At 38.2% G+C, this 22,793-nt stretch overlaps 2 protein-coding genes across 2 annotated transcripts in view; both read right to left on the reverse strand.

The window, feature by feature from the left end:
- CLCN4 (chloride voltage-gated channel 4) overlaps positions 1–4,536 on the reverse strand; it is a 41,656-nt gene extending 37,120 nt beyond the window's left edge. Inside the window, exon 1 of the mRNA XM_053936139.1 lies at positions 4,469–4,536. The gene's annotated coding sequence lies outside the window, so the exon portion shown is untranslated. The remainder of the gene's footprint in view (positions 1–4,468) is intronic.
- Positions 4,537–7,747: 3,211 nt separating this feature from the next.
- Positions 7,748–22,793, reverse strand: part of WWC3 (WWC family member 3) — a 98,101-nt gene continuing 83,055 nt past the window's right edge. Inside the window, exons 15-23 of the mRNA XM_053935407.1 lie at positions 21,145–21,337; positions 17,289–17,456; positions 16,504–16,655; positions 15,683–15,842; positions 14,378–14,542; positions 13,135–13,227; positions 11,851–12,078; positions 11,047–11,174; positions 7,748–10,233 (exon numbers count right to left, since the gene is read on the reverse strand). Of these exons, the coding sequence (XP_053791382.1) occupies positions 10,167–10,233; positions 11,047–11,174; positions 11,851–12,078; positions 13,135–13,227; positions 14,378–14,542; positions 15,683–15,842; positions 16,504–16,655; positions 17,289–17,456; positions 21,145–21,337 (1,354 nt within the window). The 3' untranslated portion in view covers positions 7,748–10,166. The remainder of the gene's footprint in view (positions 10,234–11,046; positions 11,175–11,850; positions 12,079–13,134; positions 13,228–14,377; positions 14,543–15,682; positions 15,843–16,503; positions 16,656–17,288; positions 17,457–21,144; positions 21,338–22,793) is intronic.

Raw genomic sequence — 22,793 nt, forward strand, 5'->3', positions numbered from 1 at the left:
CACAGCCTCCAAATACAAGTAACAAGCTCTGCATACCCTCAGTTTCTCACCACACTAGCACAGGCAGGCTGCAGTATCAGAAACAGTATTGTAAAATATTGTAGCATTTGATTGTATGGCCCCACCACCACATATTATGGAGTTTCCAGCTATGATGCTGTGGTCAAGTTAAATGCAGTCACATCTTTGATGTGCAGCTTTACCCTGAATAACCTCTATGGAAAAAATTACGAAGCCACAACAGAGCTCAAAAAACACAGGGCACCAGATCACAGGGGAGAGGGCCTTGGAAACAAGGGAAAGGCAGGAGGGAACGTTTGGGATAAATGGCAGAAAACTGAGGCACTCCTCTGACCAAACCACAGCCTTTAGCTGCCCCTCCCCCAGCCACCACAGAGGCTCATGGGGTGAGCACAGAGAACAGAGCTGGCCAGCAGCAGAGGCGAAGGGAGGCCCGGGGTGCCATGGACGGGAGCTGATACCCAGCCAACAGGGCTTCCCACCCTTCCATCGCAGCCAGACTCCCTCTTCTCCTTTTCTCCTCCATTCTCTTCCTCTGAGGGGTAAACCACACCCCAACATCCCACTCCCTGCTCCTTCCCACAATGACTGTCCCTTTAGAAAACAATTTCTTTTGGTATGAAATATCATGTGCCTGCTTCCCCTTCAAGTTTTCTTGGAAAGTCTGAGCAAAATTAGTTCAGCTGCTCAGTTATGTCAGAAAAGGGGAAAAAAAAATCCCAGTTCTTTTCCTGCAAGCTCCATACGGAATTTTTGCCAAAATTGGCTCTATATAAAAAAATGTTAAACTCACATGTCTGTTTCCAGTGAGTCTTAAAGGTCCCTCCAATAAATTTACTTGTTAGTGCAGATGTTGAGGCTGTGGAAAAAGCAGGAGGGAAGCATCACTGCCTCTGGAATATTCATTTGCAGTTTTGAAACTGAGCTGAAATATCTCTATTAAAAGATGCTTCTCTGCTAACAGCCCAGAAGTTTGGGCAGATAAGCCTCAGGAACTGTATCAACCCCACACCCCCTTACTTTTTGAAGGAAACAAGATTTGATTAGGTAAATCACTGGAAGCCTTCAACTTCTGGGTAAGAAACTACATTTCAGGACACAGGACACCCTGGAAACCAGCCCTAACAATATAGGAGCATGTATGGTTTCTATTCTTGGTTTCCCTCAAGTCCTCTTCTTCACAAAATAGAGGGGGAATTTCCCTTTTGAACCCATGTTTTTTACTGCCACAGAGCTCTAATCCACATCTGAAGAGTCAGGGATGCTACAAGGTTTTCCTCCTCATGTCAGACACAGCTGAGCTTTGCAGCACCAGATTTCCAGTGCTGCTCTTTGCCTCTTTGTTCAGAAAATTTTAAGATTAAGAGGGAAAACCAGGTTTGGAACTGCAAAAAGATAAAGTGAATGAGTTCAGAAAGAGCAGAATTGCACTGTCAGAAGGGAAGTGCCCTGGTACACAGTTACTCCTAAAAAGCTCTTTCCTGAAAAATGGGATGTTCAATGGCATTCAATTCATCTCTCACTGAAAACCTTTTTGATCTTGAAATAAAACTGATAAATCCACATTGGAAAAGCCATTAATCTGTTCTACCATGTCACTTCTCATGATTTGAGTGAGGCTGTGAGTCATTTTCACACAGGAGGGTGATGTTTTCCTGTTCACAGGGAACTGGCCTTCACTGCTGCCTTTGATGCCAATGGGCTGCACAACTACAGACAAATTATTTCATCCCTCTAAGAGCAAGCTACTGCAAGATGGGGAGACCCTTTCCTTGAGGTTATGCTTAAGAGCAAAATGTTAAAAGTACTTTAGGAACAGCAGCCTAGTGTAACCCTGCCAGAGTCTCTCTTTTGACATTAATAATCATGTGTGAATTTTTAGTTCTGCCAGGCTAGAGATGAAGAAAGCTGAAAAAAAAACCCAACACCTCGTGTGTATGTATGCACACACAAAAAATGAATTAAGACACTTTCTATACAACCTCTCACTAATAGGAAAAATTAACACACACACCCCCACACCCCAGTTGGAGACCCTGAAATCTGCAGCATGATGGCAAAAGCAGCCAGGAAAAGGACTGGTACCTCTGAGCACCACACCACTTTTGAGGGTTGAGCACCGTTGTTGAGCTGGGAGCTGTTCAGGCCTGAGAGAGGCTGAACATGACACAACACCAACCTCCACCACAATCAAGATGCCTCTGGACTGTGGAGGAGCCTGGGGGTTGGGAGCATCCCCTTTTTCCCTGCTATAGCACCTGGCTACAGTCACAATCCTGCTCACTTTGCCCTCCAGGTCAGCAAACAACAGCTTCATGATGAAGCAGTTTCCAGCCTCAGGAGGTTACAGTGCTCCAGAGGAGCCTGTTCTGTTCAGGCAGATAGGAAATTCTCTAACCCAGGGTCAACACTCTCCATCTCCTCCTTCTCTGGTCCCTGTTTAAAAGCTACCAGCTACTACTCTCGAAAAGGTACGATGTGTCCCTATGGGCACAGGGGCTGAGCACTCTTGTAGCCATGTGCTGGAGCCCTGGCATGGCATCCCAGTGCTGCCAGGGAAAGCCCCTTTCAGCTGGGGATGACCCTGGGATCCCCCTTTTATGCTAAGTAACTCTTAGGGCACTTAAGTCCTTAATTTCCAAGGGCCTCCAGCATACCTAACAGGCTGGTGCCCTGTCTTCCTGCACAGAAGATGTCTGACTCAAATTGAGAGACCAGGAGAACCTCTGCCTGGCACATATTTCCATAGGGCACTTCCATATGATCCAGAGGAGGGGGGGAACACCTCACACCTGTAGAACCCAAGCATGGCAGCCCTGCTGTGCTCCTTGCACAGGCAAAGAGCCAAGTCTTGGTGAGCCTGGTGGGTAAGAGCACAGCTCGGCTCACAGCCAGTGCTGGAGAGAACTGAGCCAGCCTTGACTCCAGAGGGAACCAAGGAGAAGAAGCAACCCAGCATTGGCACTGACAGGATGCAATTTGCCCCCTGCCTCCATCACCTCATACAGCAACAGGTTTGCATTTCTATCACTTTAGAGGCTCAGTCTTGAAGAAACAGGAGATGTTCTGTTGGAGAAAAATAATTTTTTTTTTCTTTTCAGTTTAGAACAACCATTGTCTTTTTGTACTTCGATAATTCATTATCTACTTTCCCCACCCTGCCACACCTTATTTTCTGATCCTGACACAACTGCATACCTGATCACTGGAAACCAGAATTCACCCATCCCTAGGACATACAGTCTACTTCAGCAAGGGAGATCCAAAATATCCCCCTTAATGTATGGGTGAGCACACAGAGATTCTAGGCGTGCCAAATTTTCACATTTTTCCAAAAATGGCAAAAAACTATTTGAACAAAGAACAGGATTTGGAAGAATAAAAAAAAACTTCCTGTAGACCAGGAGTAAAAAGTCACCTGACTCTCTGCCTGATGAAGCTGCAGCTTAGTCATCCTCCGTTCTCTGGCAAAGGCACAGAATTATTTATCACAAATGTTAAAAAATATGTAATTTTCTTTACTGACTAGTATAAGCTCAAAATTAATTTAGTTTCTCATATTATAATATTTGCATTAAAGTGTAAAAAACTGAAGAATTTTAAACCACTAAAATATATTTTAAAAGCTATACAGAAAAAAATCCCCACAGGAGTCACCATTTTTTTCTTTTCCAGATATATTCATATATTTGTACAGAGCACATAATTAAACATCCACACCAGGAAAACAGACTCTGGACTTTGCTTCCACAAACATTAAGTCCAAAAGCACGATTCGCCATGGATTTTTCAGCCTTTTGGTGATCAGCATTTTCCAAGGGAGCAAAAATCTGCTTGCTGTCGCCTACATTCCTTGTGGAAAAGGATTTTTCACATTTATATAGGACAAGGAAAAACTGACCTTTTACTACAGCAAATTATGCAGGAAACCTGTCAGACAAGGTGCTTTGAAACCACATCAGCAAAAATTAACAATAAAGGAAAAGCCTCTTTCCCCAAATACACCGCTTAACCCCTCAAGCAAGTTAATCCTCATTCTTTTATAAGCTTAGTCACAACAGCAACTTCTTTAAACATCCAGGGGAAAAAAAAAGGGAGGGGATGCAAGCAAAACACTATTGCTGCTCTCTTTGCGTGAGTAAATGATGATGGCTGCTCATGTAAATGCAGAATTCTGCAGACACCCGAAGGAGCCATTGGAAAGTACAAGGAACAAAGGGCCTTCTTTAGTTATAAAGCTCCATCTGGCAGCATTCTACTGGAGATGCCAGCCTGGAGATCAGCACAGAGCCAGCAGGCAGCCTCTGCACCTGCAAACCCTCTGCTTGCAGAGAAAATGTGCTGCTTTATTTTCCAGCAGAAACTCTGCCTGACGGAGCTGGAGCTCTACGACTGCAGCACAAGAGCAACTGGCAAATCATTTTTTTCAAGGAATTATGTTGCTTACCTGCAATGCAACATCATTTAGCTCAATCCCAATGATTTTAATAGCATCCTTCCTTGGGTGGTATGGCTGCACCAGCAGTGATGTCATGGGGAGGAAGCAGTAACAATCATGTGACTGCATCCTCTGTCTATAGGATATCTGATCGGGTGAGACGCACCAGCCTGCAATCCTGCGGGATTAAACCGCAAGCCTCTTTACCCTGCCCTGCCTGTTCTGTCACCACTGGAACGCACGCTGCTTTTTTCCCTCCCTAACCTCCACTAATCAGTCGTTCTGTGTGTTTTTTATGCAACAGCAAAAACATTCACATTTTTTCACAAGGAAAAAGCATAGGAAGTATGCTGTGTGCATGCCAGCAAGTATTCCTGGTGGCTCTGCAGGCCAGGTTGCTGCTCTGTGAAACATGTAATCACAGCAGCTTGGAAATGAGACAAATTGCATTTTCACCATCCCTTGCATTTTTCTGGCACTGCATTTCAAGCTTATTCAAATTGACTTCCCTCCATGTTCTGTGTCATATTCATGCTCTGCAAGCCTCCCTCAAAGGTTTCATTCTTGTTATCTTTACTTCTTAATTTTTCCATCCATCCATCCCATCCATCCCTCCATCTTCTGCCTTTTCTTCAATGCAACTGTCACTCCTTGAAAGATCCTCTACTATACGCCAGGCTACTTTTCCTTTCCAAAACATCTGCTTAAGCTTTCCCAAATATTGAAAACCTAGAACTTCCTAAAATACTTTTTTGAAAATGCAATAAGCCTTTCACATTTTGGTTAACTGTGTATAGCATCTCAACTGTAATCTTGGGTTTTTTTTAGTTGTTGTTTTTGGGGGGGGTTGTGTTTTTTGAGGGGCAAGGGGAGTGTTTAGGAATTTTATCATACTTCGCCATGTATTTGATTTCTACAAGAAGGTAAGAATTTTGTACAAGCCACTAGGGCTGTATTCTGCAAGGCAGAGGTGGTAACTGTTCTTTCTGAAGACCCTGTACATGTTTGCACATGTGCAGTGTGTTGTATTTCAGGACATTCCCCTTACTGCTCACATTTCTGTATTTGAATATTGTGCAGACTGGTTTTACCCCTACAGGTAACCAGGCAGGGGCTCTGTATTTCCAAGCAGATGCAACAGCTGAGTAAAGGTCGGTCTTGCACAAGCACCCATGAAAATACCCATAGGTGACTGAAGGCACGTAAGTGACTTCCACGCCAAAGTCAAAGGAATTCAGTTCTGGAAGACCTTTTTGTCCCAGTGTGCTTGAGCAGTAATTTATGGATGTGCCATGTATTTCTGATAGGAACTCGCCATGCAAAGCCACACGATGGATTTTTCTGAGAAATTTAAACACTTAGCTTGCTTCACCTGAAGTTCCCACACCTTTCTGGAGCAAGAATCATGCCTTTAGAGAAGAGGATTGATTATGCCCTTCACACACAGGACTGCAGATCATAATCCTCTACCACTCATAGATCAGTAACAGCCCCAGGCCTTCATAACCACATCAGTGAAATGTGGAAAAGTGATACAAGTGCCAGCTTCCTGCCAGCGTCTATTCTTTGTGTCCATTAAAATCAGTATTAATAGGCCAATTGAATTTGTGAAGGAAGCTAAACACTGAGCACTTGATTTATATTCTTGATAATACAACTGCAATTTCCTTCAATCAGTTTATGAGAAGAAAATAAGGAAAACAGGAAGTAGCATTTACTTGGTGAAACACTTACACCTGGGAAGTTCTATGCCAAAGATACACACTGAACACAAACATTGTGCCCTAGACACAGAAGAGTAATTTTGTGTGCTTAACAAGTGAGGGTTAGGGTCTCAATCCTACATTTTTTTCCTGAACAGATTTTCCTAAATTAATTTCCTAGTTTTATCTTGTCTATTACCAGCTGATCTCATTAAATCTCCTACTGCATGTACATTTTTAGTTGGATGGTCAAACTGCAGACAAACTAAAGGGACAGAATATGTGATTCTCTATTGAAAACACAATAAATATCTATGCTCAAATATAAGAGATTTTCAGAAATTGTAAGCAATCAGAACCAGCTCCTAAGAAGTTTTGTAATCGAAGAATATGGAGATTTTCCAAGTACAAGCAAATGATTTAACTGACATTTACAGATTCCAAAACCAAATCAACTTTACTCCTTGGTATTTTCTTCCAATGCTGCTACTCAGTCAATTGAGTGATCTCAAAGAAAAAAATTTATTCTTCACATGATGTTTTAGACAAGGCTGTTCTTGCTTTTGTTAGCCTGCAGTTTCTCAAGTCTCTCTGCAAATGCTTATTCCTCTCAAAGATGTACAACACTATAGTCATAAAGAAGGTTGGAGTCAAAACAAGCTGTGATGGGCCCTCTTCCCCAAAAATTCAAACTTCAGTTTTACATCCACTGAAAGCAAAAGACATAGTTCATCTAACCCATTAAAAATAAATTATTCTTTTTATACTGCACTTACCTTTAGGTCCTGCAAAGTGCTTAGAAGAACTGCAGTAAGAAATATAAATAAGATTTCATTCTTACAAGAGAAAACCCAACCCGACGTACCCATTATAGCTTCTGATGTTGCTCCTGACGGCAGCGAGACAGGGACGGCTGCCGTTCCAAATGCCTATTTCGAGCAGACTGTTTAAAAATAACCTAAACTCTGTCATACCCTTGATGCCTTGCAAATACTGGAGAGACAGGAGTCACATGTCCTTGCGATGATTTTGCCTGTACTCCTGCAGCTTGCAGGGTTGCAGAGGGAAACTGAGAAATGGCCGTTCTGTAATTATGCAGATTTAATGTTTCCTTTGTGAAAGCAGCAGTTAGCAACAGCCTTAAAAAAAAAAGTCAACCAGTATTCTTTTGAGTGGTTTCCACCTTGGAATTAGTCATAAGTAAGATATTACAGAACTAATAATGTCAACTTGCTTTCCATACTAGTTTAGAAAGTGCAAATGTTTGTTATGAAAAAAAGGCAGTTCAACATGCTTTAAGTGGAGCTACCCAAGAATTCTGGGAATATTCAACTATGAACTTCTGATACAGCTGTCAACTTATCATGAGCGATAAGCACATAGAAAAACATATCTACCATTCCTTACACTCTGCATCTCTTTCAGGTCTTCGGTTTCCCAGATTTTCTCTCTTACCTTTATTTGAAAACTCATAACTAAATTACAGTGTTATTCAAAATACTAATTGTTTTCATTAAATTATCAGGAATGTGGCATATATAGAAGATTCTATAAACATCTTTGACATACAAGAAAATCCTTTTTCTGTTTATGGCAAATTATTTTATTTTATAGAAGAAATACTTTCAAATAATACAAAAATGACAATCATACAGAACTGTGACAAAAACAAGAGAGATGAATACTGAATATGATAACTCATTACCACATCAAGACAGAGCTCATTATAGCAGTCAGAATCACAGACCCACAAGATACATCGACAACATCTCACAGCGGTCACAATTTAAAAACCCCCTGACAGAGAGACCACTGGACACTGCCCCTTGGTTATAGTCACAGAACAATTTAGGGTAACAAGGTCCCTACCCTAATCCCTGCTCAAAGCAGGCCTAATGTGACCAGGATGCTCGGGGTTATATCCAGTTGCGTCCTCATCCACACTATGGACAGAGTGCTCCACCTCTCTGCGCAACCCCTTCCAGTACCTGACCAGCCTCACAGGAATATGGTGTTGTCTGTTCTTAATATACAGCAAGCACTTCTGGTCTCACTGCATGGTAACTTTGGATAAACACTACTGTGTGACAGCCTCCCCTGGAAATGAGTAACAAAATTCTGACTAACTGGTCTTTTAAAGTAATGAGCACTGAAAAGCTTGCTGGCCCTAGACTTTTACCCAAACACTAAAAATTTCTCACATGATTTGTTTTTATCTGCATAGTTTCTGAATAAGTCTAGTTGTGCCCAAGGAACTCAATGTACACCCACCAAAACTTACAGGCAAAACAGGCTTCAGGATGAATAGCACAATAAATGCTAAATATACTTCAATTTCATATAAATTGCTATATGATCGCAACACTTGATGCCTGTAATGACTATAGGCCATATTAGGAAACAGGAAATACTACTTTAAATGTTTGTGTTAGTTAACATTTATGCTTACAATCTTTTTTCCCCATTACTTTTTGCCTCAGTGTGGATAAGTGAAAGTAATTCAATTTCTCTTCCAGGTTTTCCTGACCTTTGACAAGGTAACAGACTCTAAGTTCTTGAAACTCACAAAGAAAACTTACTTACAGAATATTTGAAAATATTCTGATAGGTCTGTTTGTTTTTTGGCCTTTGTTCTGATTTCCTGACATAGAAAAATCTGGAATCAATTTGATCTTTAAGAGACAACATGATCTTCCTTTGGGGATATTCCACTAATTTGCAAAGTCAGTTTTGTGTTGGGCACCTCTCTTTGCAGGTAATGTATAATTAGGAAAATATGAGAAACTCTATTATAGTAGCTTAGTAAAGAAGTATTTTTACATACTTGCAGGATGCAAGGACACAAAACTGGCATTCTCGGGAATTTAGGTGACAGTCTTTCATTAAAATGGATGGCTGCAAATAAAATTATTTCTTACCAGATTTTAGCTGGTCCAACTAGCAATCAAGTGAGCTGTACCTTCCAGAATTATACACCTTCCTCCTGGAAAGTGTCACTGCTCAACAGAACTTGTTTGCAGTAACTACAAAGCACATGCTTTAGGATGAACATGTGTTTAAGCACCCTTACTTAAAGCAGCTGCTTTCTGAAATCTGTGCTTTCCTGAATCAGATGAGAATCTGTAGAACTGTAGAAATTACTGCAATAGTCCATTAGCAGGCTTTCCACACAGCTAGCTCAAACTGCTCCTTAAGTTCCCTTTTCATTAAACAGCAAAACAAAGACCTGTCACCCTTTTCCTTCCCCCGTTTAAACTGAGGATCTAGTTAAGAATATAAAGATACTTTAGACACAACAGAAATGAAAACAATCTATTAGTGCACAGTAAGAACATGCAAATGAATTCTGCAACGTTTAGCATCACTTCTAATTAGTGTTAAACACATTGCAGGTGATAATATTTTGCTATAACACAGACAGTGCTAAAGAATACAATGTACATAATAAGCTACAGATAATAAAGCTGAAAAAGTGACAATTTTAGAACATAGTATTTTCATTTCAGGTATCAGAAACAAAACCAGCTCAATGGTTCCATTCTACTGTATGACAAATACTGAGGAACAAAATTTCAGTCTTAAAATACATCTTAAAGTAGGTATTTTCCTTCAAGGAAAAAAGGCACTATAAATAAATTACACTACAGTGAATTTGCCTGAACTCACTTTGTTTCTGTCTTCCAGCCTTTAAGTCAAATAAAACAGCATAAAAACTGTACACGCTCTTAACAGGATAGTCGATCTTTTATAAAATAAGTTGTCTTCAGAGATGTCAGTTTCACAACAAGGAAAAACCAAGCCTTGTTGCAGTCGCTATTATAAAATATATGTATATATATTTATATATATGTTTTTGTTTATGCTTACTTTTTTTAACTTTTTTTATTTTTTACAAAACGTGTATATTAGCTTTTGCACAATTTTTTTTTTTAAAGAAACTTGTCTAATCTAAGAACTTCATTAAAATAAAAGCGATAAATACTTCATGTTTACAATGCAACATGTCATACATCATCAGCTGGCAGAGGAGGTATGTTAATCCTTGGTCTTGTAAAAAACGCTATCTTCTCTCTGTGATCAAAACAAGAGAAAAAAGAAGTAAATAAAATTATGCCTACGTTCCCCCTTCTCCCCACAAGAACATGGTTTCTTTACTCTGGTTAATGGTTACTATTTGTTATTTATGTACCGAACCGGTCTTTTATTTGAGTACAACAAACTTCCAAAAGCTACTAAACCTCACTATATACTTCTGGCAACATTCCATTGAAGACAATTACTATTTTTGAAAACCTGTGTGGAAGCTTTCTACAACTCACTGAACTTCAGTCATAGTTAATCATAAAAAAGTTTCATGGGACAAGTTTTGCAATGCGAAGTTTCACCCTTGTATGTTTTGCAAATAATGTTACAAAAAAGAAGGGGGGGAAAAAAGATGGCAACTCTCAAAGGAAAGGCTTATTGAAAGAAAATTCCAGTATTATTGAGTAACTTTTAGGGAGAGTGTGTTATTAGCAATTTATATGTATTACATTAAACAGATTATTTATGCCCACAGGCTTGTATTGAAGAACTGGACTTCATAGCAACTAGGCTAAGTTGGAAGAATCACCTAAGCTATGTTTATATTTGAAGCTTTTTTTTTTTTCTTAATGTCATGTACACTAGAATTGCAACACTGCAATTTTACCTTAGCTTTGGCTCTTTGCAGAACAAAGCATTCAGAAAGATCTCGTGTCCAAATCCAGATACAGTCTAAAATTAGTGGTTAATTACTTCTGATTAAAATCAAAAGAGACACAAAATTTAAGCTAAATGCTTCAGAAAGCTTTAACCTGACTAATGAACTGTTACTATGCTATTTCAGTATGCATTACCACTTACCTGAAAGTTTGCACCTGAATAGGTTCTTTCTGATTTTGCCCACGCAACTGGTATATTTCTTTTGATGCTTTCTTTAGCATCTTTTCAGCTGCTTGCTCTTGGTGATGTTCAAATTTGGTCTGTCTGGTCTGAAAACAAGAACATAATGCTTAAAATGGGCATGTGAATAAATAAAACACAAGAATATTCACCGTTAAAGAATGGGTTTTTTCTCCACCCACCACAGTGAAACCACACTAGTACACTGTCTGAAATAGCTGATCAACTAAGAACTATAAATGCAAAAGATTGAGTTGTTTCAATTACTAATGCTCTTCAGAAAGACATGTAATAAATTAACAAATTTTACTGCACAAGTCAAACAAGATCTTACTATAAATTGTCAAACATGATCTTACTATAAATTTGGGCTCAGTTTTTGTCTCTGATAATCCAATGTAAATTTTGTCTGTTGAGCAGTTTTGCCATCTTTTTCTACAACTTCTTTCTCCAAAAACAGGAAAAAAAACCTACATACTTCGGGAACATTCTAAATACTTGTAAAAGAATAAATATCAAATCAGCAAAATTTCTTTTAAATACCAGAAGAAAGAAAATTATTAAAGTTACAATAAGAAATACCTAAACAAAAACAAGTGAGCAACAAATAAATAATTTTTATTGTGCTCGCTTCAAGAATATAAAATAAACATTCACTGTTTGAGATTCTGTACAAACAGTTCTTTAGACATCTTATCAAAAATGAAGACATTTTGAAACAAGAAGTTTCTGAGCAAACTGAGTTCTTGTATCATTTTACCATACCTGCCTTTCCGCTTCCTTCAACAAGTTTCGGAATCTCTCATCCCGAAGGACCCAGTGGGGTAAATCTGTCTGCCCTCGGAGCTGGGCATCTTCCAGACGCTGTCTCAACTCTCTTAAAACACATATCTCCTCATTCAGCTGTCTCTGTCGAGTTCTGGATGCCTGGAGATCCAGCTCCAGGTCTAAGGAAGTCCTTGCCATAACTTCAGCCAAAGATGATCTGCAGGACTGTTGAGTTATTAGGATTCAAATAAAATGCACAATATATTACTCTCAACATAGTTTACTGGTCTGTATTTAGCTCTATAGACCATACAGTTGCTGTACTTACTCCACACACAAAGTCTTTTCCACATGAACTTTTGGAGATTATTTACATCCCCCAGAAGAGGCTAGATAATGCATGGTACAGAAAACCCCTACAGCTAAATTTTTCAATTAATACTTTCTACTACTTCCTTTTACAGTTTCCTTTCAACTTACACATGAACCTAATGAAGTTTATGGACTAAAATTCCATGTTAGGATGATAATAAAAGAGATGCAATAAGAAAAACTCAATGACATCATGACATCAGAAAAATACTGTACTGAACAAGACTCCTCTTAAAGGGCTTCATTCAATATTGGTTTTAAGATACATTCTGAATCAAAATGGGAGGCATGGCTGTCTACCTGCCTACACCAGCAAGGCATTAACTTCTGCTGACCAGATTACATTTTATGTCATTTATATACACAACATTAATGCCTCATCTCCCTTCTCTGCCCACTTGTTTGACAGCATGAGGAATGGCATGGGGGCAAAAAGAGAGCTTAACCTATTAATTCCTGAATACTTGGTCCTGAAATACTATTATTTATTAGGCTGTATGGGAGGGGAGACGTATGTCTTAATGCCACATTCACATACACATCTTTGAACCTGCACCCTGCATCATAAACTAGATTTGAAAGATTTTGAAAGAAACTTTACATCTAAATCAATCAATATAAATAATAATATAATCATATAAATTCAGTCCCCATTAAACTAATTTTTGTCTGCCACATTTTTCCCTCCTTTACAATTGATCACAACTTTAACTTCTTTATGTCTACCTTTTAGCTTAGAAAGTCCAAACCAAACCCAAAACATGCACCCTGCCCCAATTACATTGCAGAAGTTTTGTACATTTCCTAAAAGTATCAGAATGTACCTGCAGACATCTAAAGCTCTGAAGTATAAAAGTACCATTGTTCTGGCAACTTAATGAAAGCTAAAGGTCATTTTCCTAGGCATACCTGCTTATACCGCAGAGTCCTCCTCTCCAAGGTATTCCGGACAAAAGGGGACTTCCTTGGCAGGGTTGAACTGTCACTGTCACTGCGATACAGCTGATTAGAAAAGACAATGAAAATAAAGGTTGCTTGCAAGATCATCTTCATTAAGAAATTTGGTGGGGTTTTTTTTTGTTGTTGTTTTTTTTGGTTTTTTTTTTTTTTTTACATTTTTCTTTTTTAAATACAGTGAGATTTCTTTTTTAAAATACACTGAGACTATCTTGTTTTAAGCAATCAATTTTTTTCAGTTATTTATAAACATTTATATATAAAATACTCATATGATGGTTACAATAATTCAAGAAAACTTACAAACCATCATGTTTTATAGGTAAGTTTCACCAACAATTCTACTAAATATCTGAGACAATCTAACCTAAAAAAAAGAGAGAGGACTCAAAAGCAATAATATTTCATCCTAAAACATTTACTGTCGTGGGTACAAACAATACAGTCTCCCACTTTCTCCCTGCATCTGATTTTAAGTAAGTGCAGGTTAAGTGAGCACAGAATTAAGCTCTCAGAAGCTTATGAAAGAGTACAATAAAAGCTATGATAATATTGCAAAACCAATACCCATGTATCCATCTGCAATACCATGAGCCAACTGCTTATAAGTCTTCTGCCACTGAACACTGCAAACAATAAATGTGACCTTGAAAACTGCTGTGCTGGTCCTCAATTACTTGCACCAGTGCACCCAGGAATCCTATGTCCCACAGTAACAAGCACCTTATGACTGATATTCATGACAGCAGTCAGAGTCATATGAATATTTGTGCAATGACCCTAAGATTAAGCATTCAGTGCTCTTTTTCAAATTCTTATGTATGTGAAAATTCAACACGGCTTCTAAGCTAACTGCTTATACACCTCATTAGATAGCATTGTAAAATCAACCACCCACAGCTAACATCTAAGGTTGCCAGGGAAAAGAGTTTAATGCCTAATTTATCATATATTCTTAAATTTCAAATTATATCCATCCAAGTAAAAACTCTTTTTAAGAGTCAGGGAAGCTCTTCCCCACTGCATTATTTAAGTTCAATTAAAGACTATTCATTATTAAAAAGTTATTCAGTATTAAAAAGTAATATATGTTTCTTATAAATGCAATGAAATCTTATAGTGAAATTATCAAAAACATATAATATTCTTGTGTGTGGAGACCCCTTCCCCCTCTTCCTTTTCAAGCTTTACTCACTCTGCAAACATATTGACTTCGTGCTCCAGGTGAAAAGGTCTGGGAACGAACAATTGTGCTACTGCGAACAAAAGCAGAACCCCGTGGCCTGCGGCTGGTTCTCTCTTTTGGAAGAATAGCAACTTCTTCAGGAAACAGATCCTCAGTGTTAGTTTCCTTATCCACCTAAAATTTCAACAAAGGACATTTTTTTATTTCTTCCTTATTTTCTCTCTCCTAGCAAAGACAATCAGACATTTCAACAATATCAAAAGTAAACAACTGGCCCTGCTAGCTAGATTCAAATTTTAATGAGCACCGAGAGGATGTATCACCTCACTTTTGTAAAAGTTTTAAAACTGGGACATTCAAAATTGTGGGATTACCTTTCAGAAGCCTTTGCTGAAGCAGTAACAATTATGAGATGCAGTTATATCACAGCTGCAGAGCACAAGGACTGCATTAAGGATTGGCAATTGGGCATTACCCAAACTACCACCTGATATCCAGCCTCAACAGAAGAAAACTGAGTCACCTTTTAGTAAGCACAGTGACTCTGAAGCAACCACCTTAAAACTAGAGGAACTTAAATGAAGACAAGGAAGAAAAAAGGAACTGAAAGACTGTTCACACAATTATACAAGAATACTAAAATATTCAGAAAGACAGAAAAAGAGGCTACTCTAACAAAGCTTCCAAACTTTCAGAAAACTCACTCCTCCATAAGAGGTGTGATCTTCCCTAAAGGCGCCACAAACAAATAATGTTCCTCTACTTCAATGGAAGTCTGTTGATTTCAGCTTGTGAAGGATTATTTCCAGTGTCTCATATCTTGACTACAAAAGATTATAAATACATCAGTTTCAGCACAATTATTCCATGTTATTGTAAAACTGATATAGTAATGCAAGCCCTAAAATTTCTTTCTTTACAATTCCTTTCAAAATTCTTATGGAAATAAGAGCACTGGAATTTGATCATGATCTTTTCTGTTAACATTTCAGGTAAATGCAGAAATTGATACAAATGCCTATTTATAGATTAGATAAAGGCCACAGTAAAACTAAATTGCCTTTTGATATAAGAACCAAATTCTGTTCAGAAGTAAGTAGTAAGAAAACAAAAAAACCCCAGCCCTAAAGAGTGAACTTCTACCAACTCCGTAGTCATACAGCTGCCACAAAGTCAGTGCTCATACAGAGTTACCAATGCCATTGCTGACTCTCTTCTCTCCTGTCCAACTCAGACTCAAACTGCAGGCACAGCAGTAGCTCACTGTGCCAGGCAGGGTGGCAGTTTTCATGCTGCAGTATCTTCTCTCATTACCTTTAGTGGTGGAGGCTGCATTTTCCCAGAACTGTACTGGCCTGCTGGAGCTGCAAACATGTGTCCAGCTAATGGATCCCCGCAAAATGGCTCTGGATAAGGAGGACTAGTCTGGGTGCAGTTACTGCATCCACTGTCAACAGATTCTGCTTGCCAACTCCTAAAGTCAGAACATCACAGTAATTTTGCAGGTGTTAAAAAACCCCATGCAATGATGCATTACATTTATGTAATTATCTAAGCCAGTTTATAACTTAAGAGTATTATTTCTTCAATAAAAATACAGTCTTTTCATCAGGAGAACATAGCACACTTGCATTTCTGCAAATGCAAATAAAGAAATACATTTCATGGAATAAAATTCACCTTCCCAAATTTTCTTAAGGCATGTGTTCTGGTCTTTATAACAATACTAAGAAAGCAATAACAAAAAGAACAAGAAAAGTCATGTAACAAACCAGGTATCATTAGGAATGAAATTGCAACCCTAACTCTAACAATGTTTTGTGTCACCACTAAGTTTTATTTACTTTTTCTTAATACAGGGTTGTTACAAACTCATTACAGTTGCCTCCCTAGCAAAGTTTATGTTTGATATATTGTTTTCCCACTCCCCAAATTCCCTAAATTCAACCAGCTATTCAAATAAGGTTGCCTCCTGTTTGTGGACCATGACATAACAGAATTTTATACTTGTAGCACTAAAAGGGAGCAAATCTCAGAACTTTTCCTACTTTATTTCAGACTATACCCATAGTGTAAATATCTTAGAGGAAGTATTAGTTATTATCTGTTTGATGAGGTATTTAAACAGTTTTTACCTTTCTGATATGGCTTCTGCCTGATCTTCCTTTCTTTCCATCTCCAAGATTTCCTCCTCTGTGTACTCCAGTTTCACTCTCTCTTCTGCCAGCTCTCTCTCAACAGCTTCCAGCTGGGCAGTGGTCCTAGCTAACAGGGCTGTCACTGCATCCTGAAAGGTAAATTAGACTTTAATTAAATCTGTTTGAACAAACCAAAGTATTTAATGTGAATTATTCAAAGAAAAAATAAAAACAAAGCCATCATATATTCCTTAAAAAGCAAACCAAAAAACCAAACCACCACCACAACCAAAAAAATCTGTCTTGAATCTTAACAATCAAAAGTATATGGTGTTCAACTTGTCACAGAAACTGGGCAGACTTGACTTGACTGTGGATCATCATCCACCAAGTTAGATCAAAAGAGACCTCTGGAGGTCACCTAATCTTATGTGGCTGCCCAAAGCAAGCAAGGCATCATAGCAAAGTCAGGCTGCCCAGAGCCCAGTCAAGGGCTGAAAACATCTTCAAGGATGAAAATTGCACAACCTTTCTTGGCAACCTCTTCCAGTGCAGTGGGGCAGAAATTTTTCATGTGTTTTAGCTGGACTGGAAACATGCATACAGGGTACTACTTCAAGCACCTGCCCAGACATGATCTAGTTTTCAATTAGTCTTTAGCTCTTGCCCCAAGAGTTAAATTATTTCCTTCCTGTGATAACTCAAAAACCTGCACCCAAGGCAAGATCACAATCACCCTGCTGATCAAACAAAGTAAACAAATCACTTTTTTAGAGCCATACTGTTTTAACTGTAGTTACATTTCCAGAAGACTGAGGAATACTCTCTTCACATTGGTTTTTGGTCTTTGCTCTCTGGGGCTCTGAACCAGTGAAAATCTGAACAGGATACCAGTGAAGCTGCATCTCACCAGAACTCTCTGCATCAGTCAGGTTTATCTGAGCAATGCCCTGTAAAAAAACAAAAAGCATTGACCACAATAAGATACATATACCCTGCAGGATGGACACCTTCTCACTTAAAGAGTATTTTACTTACATTGTAAAACTCCCACTTCACCAAATACTACTGTCTCTTAAAAAGAGACAGTTTTGTTCTGTTGTGTTATGATGTTTAAGATTCTGAATTTGTTGCCTCTTCTTTACTACTAGGAAGAATTGGAGTAGATAGTAATTTTTTTAAGTTGAAAAAATTTGTATGACTGATGTTTTTATAACTGACATCTGATAGCTATTAATATTTTATTTTTAAAACCTTCCCAACTACGAATCTGATTTCTATATTTTTTTTAATTAATATCACTTTAATAATATTACTTTGAGGGGCTTTTGAGATAACTGTATTCTGATACCCTTCCATTCTCTGGCCCTCAGAGACATCTTTCAAAAGGAAATGAAAATGTTGTGTAAACCAATTTTTTTCCCTGCCTATTTATGTCATAAGGTAGTCAAATGGTCTATAAAGTTATTTTTCTACTTTCCAGGCCATCCTTGCATCTCCCAGATTCAGGCAAAAATAGTTTTAATGGAGGCTTCTCACTAAAGGTATTTCAAACTTTGAAGTAGCCCTACTCCATCAGAGAGAACTCATGTAAGAAATTTCTCAGTGGTGTTCACCTAAATGAAAAACAGCTGTGAACAAATCCATGCTGCCTATTTTATTTATTTGGTTTTTTTTCAATCAGTTCTCTAGCTGGTCCCACCAATGGTTTTATATCAGTCAGCCTTTAAGTACTGCTGGCTACCTCTGCAGCAATAGCATAAGCTATTTCCATGCTTATGAACCACATGCTAAACATGCCTTCTTTTGTATCACTGGAAAAGTCCTGTAAAAATGGCTTTCATCTCTCACAAATCAAGTAACTGAATACAATAATTCTAACAACAAAGGCAGTAGGAAATGTAGACAGAATGTGCATTCAACTTTTAGCAGGTAAAGAAACAGTTAAGTAGAAAACTATAATTTAAAAAATCATTGAATTGTTTTTCCAAGACAGATGTTCCCTGGGGCTCTGTTTAAACAGGTGCATAGAGGACAATAGCCTAGCAAAATAATGTGACATGGGGATACTGCATGTTACTGAGAAAGTAATTTCATGCCAATATATCACAGGCTACAGAGATACCTTTTCTTTTTTCTGTATGACATAGATGTCTTCTAATCATCTACTTGCTCTGATGCAGTGGAAGATATAAATATGTATCAAATACTGACACTTTTGCATCAGAGTTGGAAGATGTTTAAGACACCCTGAGTTTAGTTTAGGAGGTAGAGAGTAAAGCTGTTGTACTGCCAGCAATATTGGAAGAAACACAGGCTAACTCTTAAGACACCTGACACTGCCCTATACACTGCATTTATTAGGCAGCTAAACGAGTCTGCCAAGGAAGCTGCCTCTACAAAGGGAGTCAGTAATTCCTGACTGATTGAATGCTGGTGAGTAGAAAGTCATCATCAAACTCAATTAAGAATTATTAGTACTGAAAGGACTAATTAATATTTCATGTCCATCTCAAGATTTGGAGCTTACTCAAAAGGATGAAGAAACCAAGGCGGGTCTGCTAGAGCTGTATCACATGCCTGTTCTGATGGATTTGTTAACAACCTGGATGGCAGAACAGTAAAAGTATTTATGAATATCTCTGTGATGTCTGACAGACATGTCTCTTTATGAGAAAACACTCACGATTTAAAAATCATGCTAAAAATGGGACAGATGTTCCAAAATTAAAACAAAAAATGCAAAAAAAGGTACACTGAAGAAGAAATCAAATTAAGACACAGGGAATAACTGGTCAGGGCTGTAAAAGATGAGAAATTGGGATTGAAGCAGCAATGCCAGGTGACTGCAAGAAAGGCATTCATACTTCTTTTATGTTTGAACATGAACTACATATGCTAATCATGAAAAATAACAATTCCCTTATCTCAACATTGACAAGGCCACCAGGGAAGAAATAAGCCAGCTTAAGACAGAAGAAGATCTTTCAGCCACAGAAGGTATAAGAGAAAAAGGCTGAGGAAATGGAAATACAATCCCAACAAGTGTAGTATATTTATTTCTTTCTAACTGAACTATTTGCCAGATTTTTTTTTTCCCCGTTAGGTACAAGTATTTATATATTAGGATAAACTCCAGTCTGGCTTTTGCACTTAGGAAAATATTATACTGGCATAACCTAATTGAAAAGAAAGCAGTCATTAAGAATTTGAGAAATATATGCATTGTTAAATAGATGGGAAAAATTGTAATTTCAGTGGGAGACATTTTGAAAGACACAGCCCTTGTCGACAGGCACCATCACAGCAGTTCCGAAGAGAGGTAGCAGGTAACAAATGATGTCTTGATGTGAGAAAATGCTCATTCTCAAATTACAGCTGAAGAGAACAATGATCATAATGTTGAAATACTTCAATGCATCTATCTGAAGAAACTGGCATTGTTTCTCTATTTTTGAATAGTATAGTTAAATTACCTTAAACTATGTTACCAAGTACATAGGTAAAGATTTTCTGTACCAATTTGTATGTACCAATTATATATACGTAATAGGTAATATACATAATGACAAAGATACTTCTGACATAACCAATTTAAGACCATGAAAGAGAAAAAAATCCCTACCTAGACAACCTGAAGATCTATTTTGTTTTGGCAACTCAATAACAAAAGTTAGAGTAAAAGCACCCTAAACTTAGATGCATTTGTTTCCATAGAAAGATACTTTACATTTAAATAGCTATTTAGCTTCCCAGAGGAACAGGATATACCAGTATAAAGCATTTTACACCAATATATTCAGCCTGTTCTTGAGATGCTTTCTCTTTAGTTATATTGTAGACAAAACTTCCTACTGCAGACAAGATCTTGGGTCCATTTCTATCAACATTACGACCTCTGTTTATATGAGATGCTACTTAGATTTAAAGGTGGATTAACAAACACATTCTTGACCAGATTTGCTCAAATAAATACCTCTTATCCACAGCCCAGCATGACAGTGAGATGTCTATACCTCTTAACTTCTTTGATAGGCTTAAAAGTTTTTCTCACTAACCCATTTAAGCCCCCACTGTAAAGACGGCCCACTCACTTCAAAATAGCCAGGATATCAGCCCCAAGGCAGATTTAGTTATGCATATTTGTATTTGACAATAGCTAAATGAAGCTAACATTTAACACACCCGAAGTTAGCACATGATATAGTTTAAAGTAAAGGCTGAGGTAACAGAACTGTTCCAGGGTCACTATTATCCTGCAACAAAGTTAAGACTGATGTAATAGTAGTCCTCTTCACCCAGTGTTATATAATAACAAGGTGTCTGTATTTGTTATTTTTTTACAGGGAACCTGTTTGAATAGAACAGATTCTGAACACAGGCATAATAGTATCATGCAGAAACCTAAGTCTTGAGGAAACTGTAGTCTAAAAGCTGTCAGATGAAGTCTTTTTTAAAATCTCACCTTTTTATTTACAGAACTATACTTATATCTGTGAACAAATGGACATATTAACATGTAACTCTATCAGAACTTCTTATGGAAAAATTAGGTTCTCTTTTTAATCTTAAAAAATAATTCCTCAGGTAACTTTAGTTTCTCCTATCACATGGCTTTTAAGAAACAGATCCACTTACCAATAGTTCTTCTTGTTGCTGATGATCAACAGAACAGATATACAGCTGCAGTGATTTTAATTTCAAAACACTTGAGTGCATGGGGATTTGGAACACTTCATTAAATATTAACGGAGTTTGGAATTCCAAAGCTCTCGAGCAGTAAGTGGTTGGTGTGCCTGACTCAAGTGGTGGCAAATAAACTCTCACATGACTGGGAACAGCAAAATAGACAAATAGCACAATTCAGACAAAGAAAGCCATTTTGCATTTCTCAAAATCATGCTAAGCAAAAACATCAGTTGAACTTCTACATTAAGAATCTGCCTTGAGATCTCCTCATCACCAGAATTTATTTTGCATTCTAACATAGAAGATCTGCAAAGCTGATCTCAAAATGCTGTATTTTTTTAACAAACACTTTTTTTTTTAACTTGTTGCTTAAGCAGAGGCATCAAGTGGCACTTGAACTGCCCTGAGGTATCCAAGGCATCTAAAATGAGTTAGCAATGATAAGAGGACCTATAGGAGAGCTACACAGAGCCTCCCTCTGAGCAGCAGCAGCTGGAGGCAAGGTTTTATGCTATGCTATTTCAAATGGAAACACATGCCTATGTTTAGGCAATTCAATTGTCCCGTAAGTGTCACTGAACCATTTCTTCCTTCCACCCACTAAGCAACCTTTTTCCTTCCTTAAGAAATTAAGAAATTCAGATGGCAAAAGAAATCTGCAGTCACTGCATCTATCTAGTCTCAAAAGACAAATTTAAATATGTGCTACCATATCATTTAAGACTCCAAGCCAAAAACAAAACCAACAACCATTTTCATCTGACAGCAGAGCTACTTAGAGAATTGTTTCCATGTCCTCCCTGTCCTGACTGCTTTCCAAGCCCCTAAAATATTCTATTCCTTTACTCATGCCAGCAAACAGTTTCATGCAACTGTGTTGTGACCCAGATTAGAAAATTTATCTGGGTTAAAAGACGAACCTAGCTAAAAACCCACAAAGCCTTCAGGATTAAAAAAACCCGCTCCAGCTCAGAGGTTCACTCAAGTTGACACATGGCTGCAGGAACTGTTATGCCACCACCACCAAAGAGGGGCTGACACTGGCAAGCAAATAAATGGTTAGCGGACAACTGGAAGAGCTCCTTATGGAGTAACTGCAATGCACTGGACTGTGGAACATCAGTTAAACAAATTCTTGTCCTGTGAAAAGGCAGAGATCCAGCTCCTCTGCTCCCTGGCTGCCGCAGGCAAACTTCCCCCAGCTGCCACAGCACCTGATTCAATCAATGTACAGTTGCACAGAGGAGTTTGATAAAAGCTGCTTCTGCTTTTTGGTAATAGAAGCTTACTTTTTGACTAGACTAATCAATTCACCCTGCAGCAATGCAACTTCTTGATTCCAGCAAAGGTAGGGTTGAGAAGGCTGAAATTCGAACAGAACTTCATTTTGAGTCATTTAGATGCCTGGTCGCCTTGACAACGATGTCCAACAAACCCTCTGGACTAACCTTTTTCTTGGTGACTCTACTTTACTACCTTCTTCAGATGACGCTTATTTATTTTTCTGATGACAAGGCATCATGGCTGAGTAATACACAATACTCATATTTTTTCCTACCATGTCCCCTTGCACTCACACCAAAACAGAGCAAGAACCC

The sequence above is a fragment of the Vidua chalybeata genome, chromosome 2 (assembly GCF_026979565.1).
Source record: "Vidua chalybeata isolate OUT-0048 chromosome 2, bVidCha1 merged haplotype, whole genome shotgun sequence".
NCBI classification, from domain to species: Eukaryota; Metazoa; Chordata; class Aves; order Passeriformes; family Viduidae; genus Vidua; species Vidua chalybeata.